Source organism: Drosophila suzukii (genome assembly GCF_043229965.1).
Source record: "Drosophila suzukii chromosome 2 unlocalized genomic scaffold, CBGP_Dsuzu_IsoJpt1.0 scf_2c, whole genome shotgun sequence".
Classification (NCBI taxonomy): Eukaryota; Metazoa; Arthropoda; class Insecta; order Diptera; family Drosophilidae; genus Drosophila; species Drosophila suzukii.
This window is the reverse complement of record NW_027255896.1, coordinates 2,933,796-2,950,236: the sequence shown is the minus strand read 5'-3', so window position 1 is coordinate 2,950,236 and position 16,441 is coordinate 2,933,796. Positions and strand designations below refer to the sequence as shown.

Genomic DNA, 16,441 nt, shown 5'->3' with positions numbered 1-16,441 from the left:
ATTGGTGGTGAACAGTAGACGCTGCAGACTAGTGTCGATTTGTGACGTGTGTGCCAGAACGAAAGAAACAGCTATTCCCTCGATGTCCATCGACTTCCATTTTGTCAAAAGTGACGTCACTAATCGGCTACCGTACGCTGACATACACTCGCCCGTTTTCGGCCGTCCGTTGAGAATGTTCAACAAGGTGGCGGCCGGCGTCTCAGAATCGTCGTAGCGCTGAACAAACAACTCTTGGAATTGTGGCCAGGTAATACCAGCATAGCTGATCTGTGCAAGCCATTGGGAAGCGCTCCCTTCTAGTGATCCACTCAGCGACATAACCAGCGCACTGCCCTACAGAGGATGCTCCGTGAGAATCATGTCGGCTGTTTTGCGCCACGCGCTGGCGTCAGCTTCAGCCGCGTCTGGATTCAACTTTGGCAGTCTCAATGATTTTTCACTTGTTGTTGTTTAAGCAGGCTGCTGCATTGTTTTTAGTATTTCGATGAATCGTAGATTTTGTGCTTCCAACAGAGATCGCCATTCACTATCACGCTGGCCCTGAACCGATCCCACTTCTGATGTCAGGGGCTGAGACATTTGCTGGTCTCCTTCTTGCATATTGTTGCAGATGCGCAGTGAGTCGCGGTCAACGTCTTCTCCGTTCAGATATCAAAAGCAAAGTGAAGTCGGCTTCCTTCTGCCGGCTTCTTCTGACACACGTCAAAATGACACACGTCATCTAATTGCAAATTCCTTTCTTTTCTCTCTCTCTCCATTGCAATTCCTTTTTGGTCCTTCTCTCTCTCTCAGAGTCCTTAACCTTGACCATGACCGCGCCACACTCGGCTGAGATGACACTCTCTCTCGTTCTCAATCCACGCTCTCAGCAATTGTGCAAATAAAAGGAACCACAAATAACCTAGTGACTAGTTTATTTTATTCTTTCTCTTTCTTAATGCTATACAGTTTCTTTTACATTTTCTTTCTTCTTATACATCTCCGACATATATATATTCTTTATCAGCAACACTAGACAAGTCGATGTAGCCATCTCCGTCTGTCCGTTTCTGCGGAAACTATTCTCTCAGTTTTAAAGCCGGCTCAAACAATTATATCCTATAGCTATCATGGGAATGATCAACAAAATATTTTTAAAACAAGAAAGGAAGCTTACTTCGCCAGAATTAGATTGATACTCAGTAAAAATACATCTCGAGCAGCCTTAAAACCATACAATGTCATTTTAATAAATACCTTTCTTCATTTTCAGTAATGCTTATGGAGACCTCTCTAGTTTTTTTGACGGAAAACCAAAAGCTGTTTTATTTTTTGCACTATTCTACACTACCCCATCAAGCGATACGCTTATGACTTGGTTTAAAAAGCACACGCATCTAGGACCATAAACTTACTCAAATTCGGTAAAAAATGTACTTAGTTTCTGACCCGTTACTTTTTAAAGAGAGTCGAGGCCTTTGACTATACCGTTCTCTCTTGTTTTTGTTTTTAAATTTCGGATTAAAATTTTTTTTGTGCAATTAAGGTAATACGTTTGTTACAGAAACCGTATACTATAATTATTTTTGGTTTTTATGTTAGAGCCGATTTAACACTTAAATTGTTGATATTACATGGTTTATATATTTTTTTTATGTAAAATAAAAAATTTTTTCTCTTACTTCTTGTGCTACTATATACATATATAAAATACAAGGTACTAACATTTTTTAAAGTCTTTTATATTTTTTTTGGCCTAATCCGTTCAAAAATCAAACAAGGTCGCAAAAGAGATTATACAATATATCTACATTGTTCGGCATGCCGTTGTTGTTTTTGTGCGGCAAATTTAGAATGTTTTGTATGGCTTAGCACGATTTTACTCTCACCTCCATTGCAGACACCTCCAGCACGGTAGACTGCACGATCAGCTCGGAGAGTAAGGGACAGGAGTGTCTAGACAACGTTTGCCAGCGTCTTCTAATCCAGCAACCGGAGTTTTTTGGTCTGCGGTACCTGGTCAAGGGCAAGGACAAGGAGGACGAGTTAAAATGGATCGAACTGGAGCGCTCGCTCAGCCGGCAGCTGGAGAAGTATGCAGCTGGGCCAAGGATCTACTTGCGGGTGCGACACTACGTGACCACGGGAGTGCGACACCTGAGCGACGAGGCCACTCGCTTTTACTACTTTCTGCAGCTGAAGAGCGACATTTATGAAGGCCGCATAGCCTGCGATATCCGCACGGCCATACTGCTGGCGCTCTACTGCCGCCAGGCGGAGTACGACAGCTACCAGGGCGACAAGCAGAGCAAAGACTACCTGAAGAAGTCACTGATCCTGCCGTGTAACATGCAGGGCTTAGCCAACGACGACAGCATGCTGGAGGGTCTGATCGTGGAAGTTCTGCAGCAACAGGCGGGAATTGCTCATCTGGGTCAGAGCCAAGCAGAGGAGATGTACATACAGTGCTGCCAGCAGCTGGACGGGTATGGGGAAGACCGCTTTGCCGCAAAAGACACGCTCGGCAACGATCTGCTTCTTGGTCTGGCCATTAATGGAATGGTGGTGAGGGCGGACAACGGGCGGCAGTATTTTCCCTGGAAGGACTTCCACACGGTGACCATCGACAAGCGAACAATCAAGATCGAGCAAAATAAGCTGGATGGCGGCGGCAGTATCGTGGGAAGCTTTATTTTTGGCGAGGCGGACACAGCCCGATACTTCTGGAAGCTCACTATCAGCCAGCATAAGTTCTTCAAGCGCCATATTGACACCGCTACGCCATCGAGCCTGGGAAGTGGCGCAGAAGTGGAAAGCGCTCCTTTGGGGGTGGATATTGTTGGTTTCGTCGAGTACGACTATGCCGAGTCAGCAGCCACCGAACAACTGTCACCGCATCAACAGCAACATACTCAGCAACAGCAGCAGCGGATGCAACAGCAGCAGCAGTTAGTTTCTTCGAACATTTCGCTGGTCGCTAATGCCAATCAGTTGTTCGGGCAAAGCAGTTCCTGCCTAGATCTAAGCAACAACAACCTGCGCAGTAGCAGTGGCTTGCTTCACCACGAAAGCAGCAATAATAACGAGGAGCGTGAGCGCCTTAAGGCTATGCTGCCCACATATCGTCCTGCGCCGGACTACGAGACGGCAGTGCAACTGAAGTACAGTACTCCTTCGGCTGAGTTCAACAACCTGACTCTGGCATTGACCGCGCCCGGCAATGCCTACTATGCTGGCTCCCAGCCGGATGTCCATAATCCGGGTGTGCACAGCGATAACTTGTATAGTCACCTTAGTGCACATCGTTATCCGGACGTAGCCCAGTCGGCAGCTGCTCTCCATCATCACATCAACCTGTATCACACGCAGCATCAACCGAAATCACATCCACAGCCTATTAGTCCAGCTCAAGCGTATTTGGAGCTCTCACAACGAATGCATATGATACGTCACAAGGCGCCCCCGCCGTATGTAAATCGGCTGAGTTCCTCATCCACGCCTGACCTGGCCGTGGCCACACCCCGCTCGCTGCAAGGGTACCGCAATTATGTAAGTGGCTCCTCCCCGGATTTAGTCTCCAACCGCACCCTCTTCAATGGAGGACAGTTCGTAGCTCTAGCCGCGGGCGGACATGCTGGCCACATTCCCACATCCTCCGGAGCCACCATGATGCACCAGTACCAGTATGTGAGCCACATGGGAAAATCGCAGCCCTACATACCGCCGCATGGCACTTTCGAGAACCTCAACATGATCGAGGAGCAGCCGTCCATTATGTCTCAGCTGCGGCAGTCGGCGATGAGCCAGGCAGTTGCTGCAGGTGCGGGAACTGTGGTTACTCAGAGGTAAGACGGGCCTCGCATCAAGTTGAAAGTTGTACTGGTGGGCGTAGATGTTAAGTTATGGCGGGTACTTTCGCAAAAGGTAGTAGTGCAGGCAACGGGCAGCTTCTTGTCCTGATCTCGAATCCTATCAGAAATTCGTTTACTGAATCCGTTACTAAATCCGCTCTATCCATAATTTAAAACCCGACGGGACCCGTGTTAGGGTAGCATTCAGTAGGTTTGGGGTAATTTCTTGGCAATCAGTCTCTGGGCGTCCATCACACGCTATCAGTAACTTTTAACTTTGGGTCCAACTATTGTGCACTTAATAAGAGGGTTACTGAGGTGTGGTGCATATCTACATTCCATTAAGCATTCTCTGATGTTGTAAAGAGGCTGGTTCTATACCCTTCCTACCATGGTTTCCGTATCCAAATGGTGTGAAACCCTAATGCAAATGCTACCTTATTATCTTTACCCATTCTACCCGCTGTTGAATACAAATTTTCCAAGTTCTTTTAAATATTCAAGAAATTATTAAGAATGATAAAGTTTTATTATAAACTAAAGTTGCTTGCAAAATTAATTTCATTCAATCAAAACTTGATAACTTCAAAGGATATAAAAATATCGAACCGTTTTGTAAACATAGTTCCGTGTCAAACTCACATCCGGATGGAGGAGTAGTTGCAGCGCATTCTCGTTTGACTCATTTTTACTTTGTAAGCATTGCCTTTAAGAAAGTTATTCACAAAGTTGATTCGCACAATATGGAAATGACAATATTTATACCCTTGCAGAGAGTGTTATGATTTCAGTCAGAAGGTTGCAACGCAGTAAAGGAGACGATTCCGACCCCATAAAGTACATATATTCTTGATCAGCATCACTAGACGAGTCGATCTAGCCATGTCCGTGTGTCCGTCCGTTTCTACGCAAACTAGTCTCTCAGTTTTAAAGCTGTCGGGATGAAACTTTCCCAAAAGTCGTCCTTCTTTTGCAGGTAGTACATAAGTCGGATCCAGTCAAATCGGACCACTCTATCTTATAGCTCCCATAGGAAAAATCTGAAAAAAAATTTTAAAAATATATATTTTTGGTGTTTTTAAACATATAACCTCCTACGCTTGAAAATAACATTTTGTAATTAGTTCTGAACTTCGAATTTAATTTTATCAAAATCGGACGACTATATTATATACGAGTATGTAGCTGGCAGAGGAAAGATAGGACAATTGGAGGGAAAATAATATGAAACCAATTATAGCTTCGGAGTTTTTTTGGCATATTATCTTATACTATTGGGAATATCATTTTTTGTATTTTTAAAAATTTGGAATTAAATTTAGTAATATAACTGTAAGGGTATATAAACTTCGGCTTGCTGATGTTAACTTCCCTTCTTGTTTAGATTTGGTTTCACTTACCAGTGGTTGCGGTAAAAGGCCACTTTCTAGCTTTTATTGTTTCCGAGATCTCAACGTTCATACGGACAATGCACAGTGGTTCGGCTTGGATGGAGCTGCGGCCATAATTACTTTTAGTTATTATATTGTTACAAAATTTTCCCCAAAATTAAAAAAAAATATTATAAATATATGTATGTTATAAGAAATGGCCATATCGTACGTCTATATGATATAGCTGCTATAGGAACGATCGCCGCCGTGACGACACCTTTTTTTTCCACCACCAACTTTGAAGTCTCATTACTTTTTGAACAGCCCTCGTATCGAGGCAATTTTTATACCCGTTACTCGTAGAGTAAAAGGGTATACTAGATTCGTCGGAAAGTATGTAACAGGCAGAAGGCAGCGTTTCCGACCCCATAAAGTATATATATTCTTGATCAGGATCACTAGCCGAGTCGATCTAGCCATGTCCGTCTGTCTGTCCGGATGAACGCTGAGATCTCGGAAACTATGGGAGCTAGGCTATTGAGATTTGGCGTGCAGATTCCTGAGCTTCTTACGCAGCGCAAGTTTGTTTCAGTAGAGTGCCACGCCCACTCTAACGCCCACAAACCGCCCAAAACTGTGGCTCCTACAGTTTTGATGCTAGAAATAAAATTTTAACTGAAATGTAATGTTCTCATCAATACCTATCGATTGACCCAAAAAAAAGTTTGCCACGCCCACCCTAACGCCCACAAACAGCCCACAAACTTCAAAAAATCGTAGATATGAACGTGGATATCTCGGAAACTATCAAAGATAGAGAATTGGGATTTCAGATTTAGATTCCGTAGCCTTATACGCAGCGCAAGTTTATTACGCGAATATGCCACGCCCACTCTATCGCCCATAAACCGCGAAAACCTGTGACGCCCACAATTTTTATGCTAGATAAAAAATTTCAACTGAAATGTATTGGTCTCGTCAATACCTATCGATTAGTCCAAAAAAAGTTTGCCACGCCCACTCTAACGCCCATAACGCTTAAATCTGTATACCGCCGGTAGGTGGCGCATTTTAATCTCGCTTTGCTACTTGCATATCTCTATTTAGCTGAGTAACAGGTATCTGATAGTCGAGGTACTCGACTCTAGCGTTCTGCCTTGTTTTTTTTTTTATTTACTTTGAACTTTTTGTAATACAATAAATAAAAAAGTTTTCAATTATTTTTTGCGTTTTCAAATAAGATTTTTTTTAAAAAGGGTCCAAAAAACGGGTTTTGAATGAGAAGACCCCTCCTTAAATAGAAAATTAGTATGCAAATTTTTTTTATTTTTAGAGGTTTGTTATCTAAACTCCCAGACTATAAGGTTGGTGTAGTTTTACATTTGCTGCCATAGGAAAAATCAACTATTTTGTTTATATTTCATAAATTTAAATATCTTCCCCCGTCTAATTTTCAAGCTATACACCTACTAAAATAATATCATATCAAAAAATCATAAATTAAACAATCATATTGTAAGCCAATTTATTATTCTCAATATTATTTTGAACATCCTCGATAATTTCCCGTAATTTCGCAGCGTTGCTACCACCTTTGGTGCACCATAAATTTAAAATATAATGTCGTGAAAATACACAATGATACGAATCTCCTTTGGGAATGCAAACAAAAATTATAAAAGAAAAACGGAAAAATAAGTAGAATAATTTTAAGTAAAAGAAATAAACTGACAAATAGAAGCTGTAAACAATCACAAAAGACGAACACAAAGACACAACAAAAACAGAGACACAAAAGACGACACAGGGGCTCCGCTGCAGCGCGCTGGCAAAATTTGACCTTGAAAAAATGAGAAGTCGTGTTAGCATATTAACAATTACAACTACATTCGCAACATTCCGCACCTAACTTTAACGATTTTAAAATCTTAAAACTCTGATAAATATAAAAAAAAACCTTGTTTGGAATCGTGTGGGATCACAACTAAAACTTTAGGTAAACAAATTTGAGACACACAAAACAGGTACAAACAAAGAGGTTTCACATATCAAGTTAGATTTTAATAATTTCATATCAAGTTAGTATAAATCAATTTCATAAAGTAAAATAAATACCTTGAGCTTCAAAATCCATTTTGAATAATATAAACTTATCAACTTGAACAGGTACCAGTCCGATTTGAAGTGCGCTTTTGCTTTGAAATATTTCACCACAGCTCCGATGCGCTGTTGAAATGAACACGTGTTCATGCTTTTGATTCTATTTTTAGAATGTACCGTTGGGTTTCCAGCGAAAACCGGTTTGCAAATTGGAAGATTGGACATTTTAGAGACAAACTGTGTAAGTTTAATTTAAATATTTTAAAATCGGTTTTTTTGATTTTTGGCCTCTGACGGAACCACTGTGCAATGGCTAGTTCTACCTAATGATCCTAATTAAGATTTACCCTTCAGTTCGTCAGCAGAAAAGTCGGCGCAGCGTCGAAATTCGGTGATTCCGTTAGGCATGACTTTGCTCATTTATTGTTTCGCTCTTAGCCGCAGCACTGAAATGTTTTATTCCTGAGAAACAAATAATAATATAACTAAAATAAATTTATAACGTATATATGTTTTTAGCATTATTATTGGATAACCCGAACGACCCAGACTAATGTGTTGGCATGGCAATCCAATACATTTCAAATAAATGAAATTAAAATAATTAAAAAGTGTATACAAATAAGAAAAACATTTTATTATAATAACTTATATTCAACCATTTTTTTCGATGACATTTTATACTATATCATTTTATACTATACCATATACGTATAAGGCAAAAGTGAAAAGTCCTATGAAGCTGCCATGCGGTGAAAAAGCTGACATCCCAAACAAATGTTTTGGAGTCACGCGCGACAAATTTTCCCCCACTGGGGGAACTGAAGGGTAATTAGGGCGGTTCTCTTTGTATGGTCCGGAAAGAAGTGAGGGGGTGTCAAACGCCATTTAAAGAGTACGACTCCCCACACGAATTTAGGCACCTAAATCTACCCGCCCCAATTGGAGTATGTATACTTTATAAGGTCGGAAACACTTCCTTCTACCTGTTACATACATTTCGACGAATCGAATATAACCTTTTACGAGAAACGACTCACACGATAGCCACACATTTGTTGTACAGATATTAATAATATGAAAGCGATTGGTCGAATCGTTTCTGGGATATCGTTGCTACCAGTTAAAAAAAAAATTGGATTCGGGAAAAACACGTTTAAAAGTTCAAGTTTTTTTAAGCGTTCGGCCGGGATTTCCGTGTCACCGCTGTGTCTTTAGAACGGCATTGAATATTGAAAAATCTTTCTAGCCATATATTTTATACTTTTTAACTTTAAAGCCGCGACTGTATCCGAACTTAAGAAACTGTTCTTAACAGTAGTTGAAAAGATTTAAACACAACTTGTCTCCATAAAATTTTTAAAAAAGTCAAAATGTTACAAGAAATATATTTTGCTATTTTATTATTGTCTTTGCTCCTTTGCAATTCCAAAGTCCAATAAAAGCTTCAAGATGCGTAACGGCCCTTCATTAATTTTGCTATATGCAGCTTCATTTTTAATGGCGACGAAAATTACGCTCCCTTCCCCTTACACAAAGTTGCCAGAGTAAAAATACAAAAATTAAACATGTACCGTGTGATTTCATGTGTGACAACGTATAATAAATAATTTATAAAAATGTTAAGATAGGCTTATACATTAAATTTATTTTTTATTTATTTATTTTTAATTTATTGGATCGCCTTGCGGAAACATTAGTCAGGGTTGTTTGGGCAGTAGATTAATAATGCTGAAAATAAATATAAATTTTTAACATATTTTAGATGTATATTACTTTTGTTTCACAGGCAGCGCTGTGGTAAAGGGCAAGGAAACAATAAAAACTGTAAGTAAATAATTTACATAATTTATTTGCTTGTAATTAATTAATTATAGTATCTTTTACCTGACTTAAACTTATAAAAGCATTTGTAAAAGTAAAATTGCCGACGTACGTATTAAAAACGCTTGTTTTCCGTCGATTAACGCCGAAAAGATTAGCGATGTCAAGCTTTTTTTCTCACTCCATTACGAGTTTTTTGTTTTGTTTAGCTTTTACAATAACGGACACCGAATTCCGACTCTGCGAGCACCGATTAACGGCAAAGAACGCTAGATTATAAGACATCCGTTTTCGTCGGCCGTCTTTTACGCTGTGCCTGTGTTTTTACCTTCTTACGTGTGACCCGAAGCCGACTCCAGATCTGAAGGGAACGAATAAGCAAGTGCGTAACATTTATGAGCTGAGAAGCAGTGGTGGATTCTACGAGTCCTCTGCCACCACTCTGCCATAACATTAACACTGTAAACGGTCGTGTGGCTTTGCCCGGCGTCTTCGGTTTACGCACCTAAATGCTAGTCTTGCATTTCATTGCATTTGTGTTGGCAACACAGATTTACATCCGTAAAATAACGGTTAGGTGACGGTATTTGTGAAAAAAGTTCTGTAATTAAACAGGATGTACTACTAATTACTACAAAATGTTCTATATAATAAATATTTTAAATGAACATGGTACTGTTTACATTGTGTGCTCAATTATAGAACTAAGTTTCGGGATAAGTATCAGCCGTAGTTCCTGTGGTTCCAGAATTATTTAACGAAATTTTATTTTCATACCAAACAAATTTTCAAAAAATATATTTATTTAAATAAAAAAAAATTATTTTAAAAAGTTAATATACAAATACATATATATAGATTCACTGTTTTTCAATTAATTTCATTTACACATATAATTTTCTCATAATACATATAATATGAAAACAAGAGCAAACGGTATATTCAATGGCCTCGACTATTAGTTACCCGTTACTCAGCTAACAAATAAGCGCCACCTATCGTGCACTTATCGGCTGTTTAGGTGGCTATAGTGAATTTAGTAAGCTGCCTATTTTCTGTATGAGTATATCTCCATCCCTCTCGCACTCTAATGAGTGCTAATAATTAATTAATTTTTTTTTGGTTATAACTTTTTAATGAATGGTCAGATTTTAATTATTTTTGGCATGTAGATGGGTATTGGTAATAAAGGATTTGAAAATAAATCTTTACAAAATATTAAAAAATATGGGAGCTAGATGGGTTTTAGCGTTATGGACAATTGTGGGCTTTAGAGTGGGCTTGGCACCTGACACTGCGCAGGAAGCCCAATAATCTTAATGCCAATTCCCAACATCCTAGCTCCTATAGTTTCCAAGATATCAGCGTTAATACGGACAGATAACATGAGCCTAAGATTCGCAACATATAGGCAATGCTTAGCAATATTTATTTATATAAATTTAACTAACAAAGTAAACCTATGAGCTAACTTAAAATTAGATCGTTAGCAACAAAGGCTTGCGGCTCGTATAGGTTATATTATATAGAGACAGCTTTCTTAAATGGTATGGAATATATTAGTTCTACGAAGGAAGGAGAGGATTTTGTTAATGTTGATGTTGGTAGGGTTTGCGATGGTGTTACTGGGGTTTTCTGAGTCAAACGTATATCTTCTGTGTTGGGATACTGAGGGGCAGCGGATTACTATGTGGTTAAGGTCTATTGTCGAGTTGTTACAGAATAGGCATGTATTGGGGAGGGATCTATCGATGTAGAGAGTATTTGTAAGTTTAGTGTGTCCTAACCGGAGTTGATGATGAGTAGTTGAGTTTTTCTAGTTTGTTTTTGAGATATGCGACATACGAGGGCAGTCCGAAAAGTACTTAGCCTCACCGCCCGATGGCGTCACTATCTCAAGAGAAATTTACTATCGTGTAGTACATTCTCGTAGACGGCTACTGTCGAAATTTTAGCCAAATCGGACTCGCAGTTTTGTTTTGACTGCGTGTGGAATCGGACGTGTCCGCGGATTTTTTAAAAATTGAGAAAGAGCAATATCGGTCTGTGACTCGATTCTTGTTTTTGGAAAGGAAATCGCGCAGCGAAATCAAAGAGCGCTTGGATGCTGTGTACGGTGACTCTTCTCCTTCGATGGCGATGGTTTAATGAGTTTCAACGTGGTCGCACGTCGGTTTTTAATGAGCCACGCCCAGGTGCCCCGAGAACGGCTACCACGGAGGATAACGTGACAAAAATCCACGATCTCGTATTGGCAGACCGCCGACTGAAGATACGCGAGATAGTTGAGTTAGTAAACATGTCAAAAGATCACGTGGGTCATTTCCTGCATGAAATTTTGGGCATAAAAAAGATGTCGGTGCGATGGGTGCCGCGTTTGCTCACTCCAGACAACCGGACTTCAGAGCAGTGTTTGATGCTGTTTAAGCGCAATCCGGAGGAGTATCTGCGTCGTCTCGTGACCGTCGACGAAACATGGATCCGCTAGTACACACCAGAGACCAACGAACAGTCGAAACAGTGAACTTCACCCGGCGAACCTGCTCCGAAGAAGGCAAGGACTGTCCCATCGGCCGGAAAGGTGATGGCCACCGTTTTTTGGGATTCACAAGGTGATCTACATCGACTACCTGGAGAAGGGCAAAACAGTCACAGGGCTGAACTATGCCGAATTATTGGGCCGATTCGCCGCCGAATTGCAGAAAATACGGCCCCACTTGGCGAAGAAAAATGTGCTCTTCCATCATGACAACGCACCGGCTTACACTTCCGCCCTCGCCAAGGCCAAATTGGTCGAATTCTGCTACCCCATCCACCATATTCTCCAGATTTGGTCCCGTATGACTTCTTTTTGTTTCCAAACCTGAAAAAGTCACTCGCTGGACAGAAATTTGCGTCGAATGAGGAGGTCGTCGCCGCCCCAGAGGCCTATTTTGCAGACCTCGAGAAAACGTATTTTTCAGACGGGTTAAAGAAGTTAGAGCACCGCTGGGTCAAGTGTATCAAGCTAAAAGAAGATTATGTTAAGAAATAAATCGCCACTTTTCCAAAATTTTCGTTTCTCTTTTGGAGGCTAAGTACTTATCGGACCACCTTCGTATGGTTTGCGGGGATGATTAAAGTATTTGCTTGTTCCAACTAGAAACTCTGTTGTCCATGTCAGTTTATTTGGATTTGGAAGTGTGAGATGTCATGTTGGCATTGTTGTTTTATGTGCCTCTTTAGCTGTTTTATCCAAATTAGTTTAATTTTTGGGAAGTGGTTTGTGACGATATTTTATATGGTTATGGGATAATAGGAGTGGTTGTTAGAGTTAATGGGGGACTTAAGGGCAGAGAGGGAATCAGAGCAGATAACGTGTTTTCCTGGGTATTTTGGTGCAATTTTAATGGCTTCGTGGATGGCTATTAGTTCACTGGGGAAAACGAGTGAGTAGTTGGGGACTGAGTCCTGCTTTGATCGGATAGGTTTCGTTGGTTACGCTATAACTAATTATACCGTTGGCCATAAAGCCGTCGGTGTAGAGAAAATTATGGGAGGGTGTTTCATTATAGTTTGATAGTGTTAAGTTGGTGGCTTTAATTATAATTTCCATGTCGTATTTTTTACTATGGTAGTTTTTAATCGGTGTGAAGGGTAGGTGAAATTCTTTACAAAAGTCAATTATTCGGTCTATTGTGCTGGGATATGAAAATTTATTTTAAGAGGTTTCAGAAAGGGTTTTAAGGGGAGAGCCAAATGAGTGTATGATTTTTTTTGAGAGTTTGGCTGTGAGGAGTATTTTACGGTGGTCAAATGAGCTTATATTGGCTTCTATTAGCAGGTTGTTAGTTGGTGTAGTCCTAAGTGCATCTACCTGATCTGACTGCGGAGTATAGTGTTGTTTTTAACCTGTTAGTAAGGTGATTAGGAGTGTTCCCGTATATGGGCAAGAAGTAGTCAAGCTTTGAGATAAGGATGGATTTAATAATTTGGATAAGGGAGGATGTGTTGGTGCTGTATTTAGGAGAGGAGAGGTGTTTGATAATGTTTAGGGGATTGCAGAGTTTAGTTTTTAATTTATTTATGTGTGTGGACCAGTTATATCTGTTTTTTAGAGTGAGACCAAGAATAGTTGTGTTGTTGGATTCTGGGATGTTTATGGAGCCGGTTCGGATTTTGGATTTGCAATTGTGTTCGCTAAAGATGTGTAGGCTTTGGCATTTGTCGACTGATAAGGAGGCACCTGTGTAGGAGCACCAGTGTTTTATTTCTTCGAAGAGGGAAGTGAGATCTACTGTTAAGTTTGTATGTCTTTTGTGCTGGATGACTAGGTGAAAATCGTCAGTGTAAGAAGTAAATTTGATTTGCCTCTTGCGGGAAATTATTTTTGTTAGAAATTATAGCAGATTAGAAAAAGAACTACGAAAATGGGAGAACCTTGTGGGATTCCGTCTCTAAGAGGAAAACTAATGGACATATTTCGACCGTTTTTGATAATATTTTCCTATTTGTCATGAAACTGGCTATATATTTTATGATTCAAGGACCTAGCTGCCATTCTTGAAGGTGTCGGATTATAGAGTGTATTCCTATTTTGTCAAACGCCTTGGAAAAGTCTAGGGAAATAATCGACAGGTGGCGCTTCAAGGAGAGGGATGTTGTTGCTAGGTGGTCTACATATAGTAGACTTTCTAGAACAGATTTACCCCTCTTAAATCCGAACAGGTTGTTGTGAATTAGTTTGTTTGTGGTAAAAAACCACCACAACCTTTTGGCGATAATTTTGTGGCTTGGGTTTGGGCTTAGGGAAATTGGTCTGTATGATTTAGGTTCGATTTGGGGTTTTTAAGGCTTGAGGATGGGAAGTATGAGGCTGAATTTGTGGAAACCTAGATGTGGGAACCTAGAATATTATTAAAGTGAGTGAGAACTCTGATTTTAAAGGAGGGGGATGCGTTTGTCCATGCCAGGGGTGGATCCTTTTAGGGAGTAGAGGGCGGATAAAAATTCAATTAAGGAAATGTTTGAAGTTTGTTTGTCCTAAATGAATCGGAGAAGTTGATATCTTCAGCTTCTTTTTGTAATAGGCAATAAAAGTACTCCGGCGATAGCTTTGGTTTAAACTCTTCATTTCGTAACTTCACAACCTCTTTCCTTGAACGTATCACACAGAGTGCCGCAACGATTCTCCCCCTTCCTTCTTCTCGCTCATCTGTGTGAGCGAGGCAGGTATACGTATCTCCGATCTCTTATGCTGCAGTACTCGGTAGAAAGGGATGACAATATGACGTTTACAGTTAACTTAAACTAGGTTTCCCGCTTATTCTATCGTACAGTCGGTGTCGTACTAATATATTACATTATGTGTCGTACAGTAAGCCATGTCAACTATGTCCTACTACAACTCGGCCATCCTGGCTGTATGATCCCCTGATCACTGTGAACATCAATTAAAGTTTATTTATTTACAAAATGTGTTGCAGTTCTTATTGATTTTCCTTATATGTATTGATAATTATTTTTTTAACATAGTTTATCAAGGTTTTTTTTTATTTCTTTTTGGAACCTACCCAGTGCTTAATATTATTCATGCTCCACACACCTTGGTAAGGGTTGCGTGATACCTGGAATCCTTCAACATCTTTTAACCAAAATTTGTAATTTCTTAGTACTTTTGATAATACATACGGGCTCGGAATTAACTTTCTAGGGACGCCAGTTGTGCTATCGAAATTCTTGACCATAATCTCCTTTTTATACCCGTTACTCGTAGAGTAAAAGGGTATACTAGATTCGTCGGAAAGTATGTAACAGGCAGAAGGAAGCGTTTCCGACCCCATAAAGTATATATATTCTTGATCAGGATCACTAGCCGAGTTGATCTAGCCATGTCCGTCTGTCCGTCTGTATGTCTGTCCGGATGAACGCTGAGATCTCGGAAACTATGGAAGCTAGGCTATTGAGATTTGGCGAGCAGATTCCTGAGCTTCTTACAAAGCGCAAGTTTGTTTCAGTAGAGTGCCACGCCCACTCTAACGCCCACAAACCGCCCAAAACTGTGGCTCCTACAGTTTTGATGATAGAATAAAAATTTTAACTGAAATGTAATGTTCTCATTAATACCTATGTAATGTGTTCATCAATACCTATCGATTGACCCAAAAAAAAGTTTGCCACGCCCACCCGAACGCCCATAAACCGCCCACAAACTTCAAAAAATCGTAAATATGAACGTGGATATCTCGGAAACTATCAAAGATAGAGAATTGGGATTTCAGATTTAGATTCCATAGCCTTATACGGAGCGCAAGTTTGTTACGCGAATATGCCACGCCCACTCTAACGCCCACAAACCGCGAAAACCTGTGACGCCCGCAATTTTTATGCTAGATAACAAATTTTTACTGAAATGTATTGGTCTCGTCAATACCTATCGATTGGTCTAACGCCCACAAACCGCGAAAACCTGTGACGCCCACAATTTTTATGCTAGATACAAAATTTTAACTGAAATGTATTGTTCTCGTCAATACCTATCGATTGGTCCAAAAAAAACTTGCCACGCCCACTCTAACGCCCATAACGATTAAATCTGTATACCGCCGGTAGGTGGCGCATTTTAATCTCGCTTTGCTACTTGCATATCTCTATTTAGCTGAGTAACGGGTATCTGATAGTCGAGGTACTAGACTATAGCGTTTTTCCTGGTTATTATACCCGTTACTCGTAGAGTAAAAGGGTATACTAGATTCGTCGGAAAGTATGTAACAGGCAGAAGGAAGCGTTTCCGACCCCATAAAGTATATATATTCTTGATCAGGATCACTAGCCGAGTCGATCTAGCCATGTCCGTCTGTCCGTCTGTATGTCTGTCCGGATGAACGCTGAGATCTCGGAAACTATGGGAGCTAGGCTATTGAGATTTGGCGTGCAGATTCCTGAGCTTCTTACAAAGCGCAAGTTTGTTTCAGTAGAGTGCCACGCCCACTCTTAAGCCCACAAACCGCCCAAAACTGTGGCTCCTACAGTTTTGATGATAGAATAAAAATTTTTACTGAAATGTAATGTTCTCATCAATACATATGTAATGTTCTCATCAATACCTATCGATTGACCCAAAAAAAAGTTTGCCACGCCCACCCTATCGCCCATAAACCGCCCACAAACTTCAAAAAATCGTAAATATGAACGTGGATATCTCGGAAACTATCAAAGATAGAGAATTGGGATTTAAGATTTAGATTCCGTAGCCTTATACGCAGCGCAAGTTTGTTACGCGAATATGCCACGCCCACTCTAACGCCCACAAACCGCGAAAACCTATGACGC

At 40.3% G+C, this 16,441-nt stretch overlaps 1 protein-coding gene and 1 long non-coding RNA gene across 20 annotated transcripts in view; one reads left to right on the top strand and one right to left on the bottom strand.

Moving 5' to 3' along the window:
- The window catches only part of LOC139353985 (tyrosine-protein phosphatase non-receptor type 21-like), a 358,621-nt gene that overhangs the window by 53,349 nt on the left and 288,831 nt on the right, over positions 1 to 16,441 (top strand). For 11 of the 19 annotated variants that reach the window (XR_011605043.1, XR_011605044.1, XM_070998186.1 and 8 more), the window contains exon 2: positions 1,883 to 3,827. Coding sequence is in view for 17 of the 19 variants with exons in the window: in XM_070998186.1 (XP_070854287.1) it covers positions 1,883 to 3,827 (1,945 nt within the window). In the remaining 2 variants the exon portion in view is untranslated. Of the gene's footprint in view, positions 1 to 1,882; positions 3,828 to 7,372; positions 7,455 to 7,476; positions 7,548 to 9,095; positions 9,134 to 9,213; positions 9,799 to 16,441 lie in introns of those variants that run through there. The other 8 variants (XM_070998195.1, XM_070998196.1, XM_070998192.1 and 5 more) reach the window with 8 other exon arrangements.
- LOC139353986 (uncharacterized) lies at positions 4,359 to 7,419 on the bottom strand. The gene is made up of 4 exons (XR_011605045.1): positions 7,322 to 7,419; positions 5,234 to 5,328; positions 4,599 to 4,873; positions 4,359 to 4,539 (listed from the first exon to the last, which is right to left on the bottom strand). It is a non-coding gene; the product is annotated as an uncharacterized lncRNA (long non-coding RNA).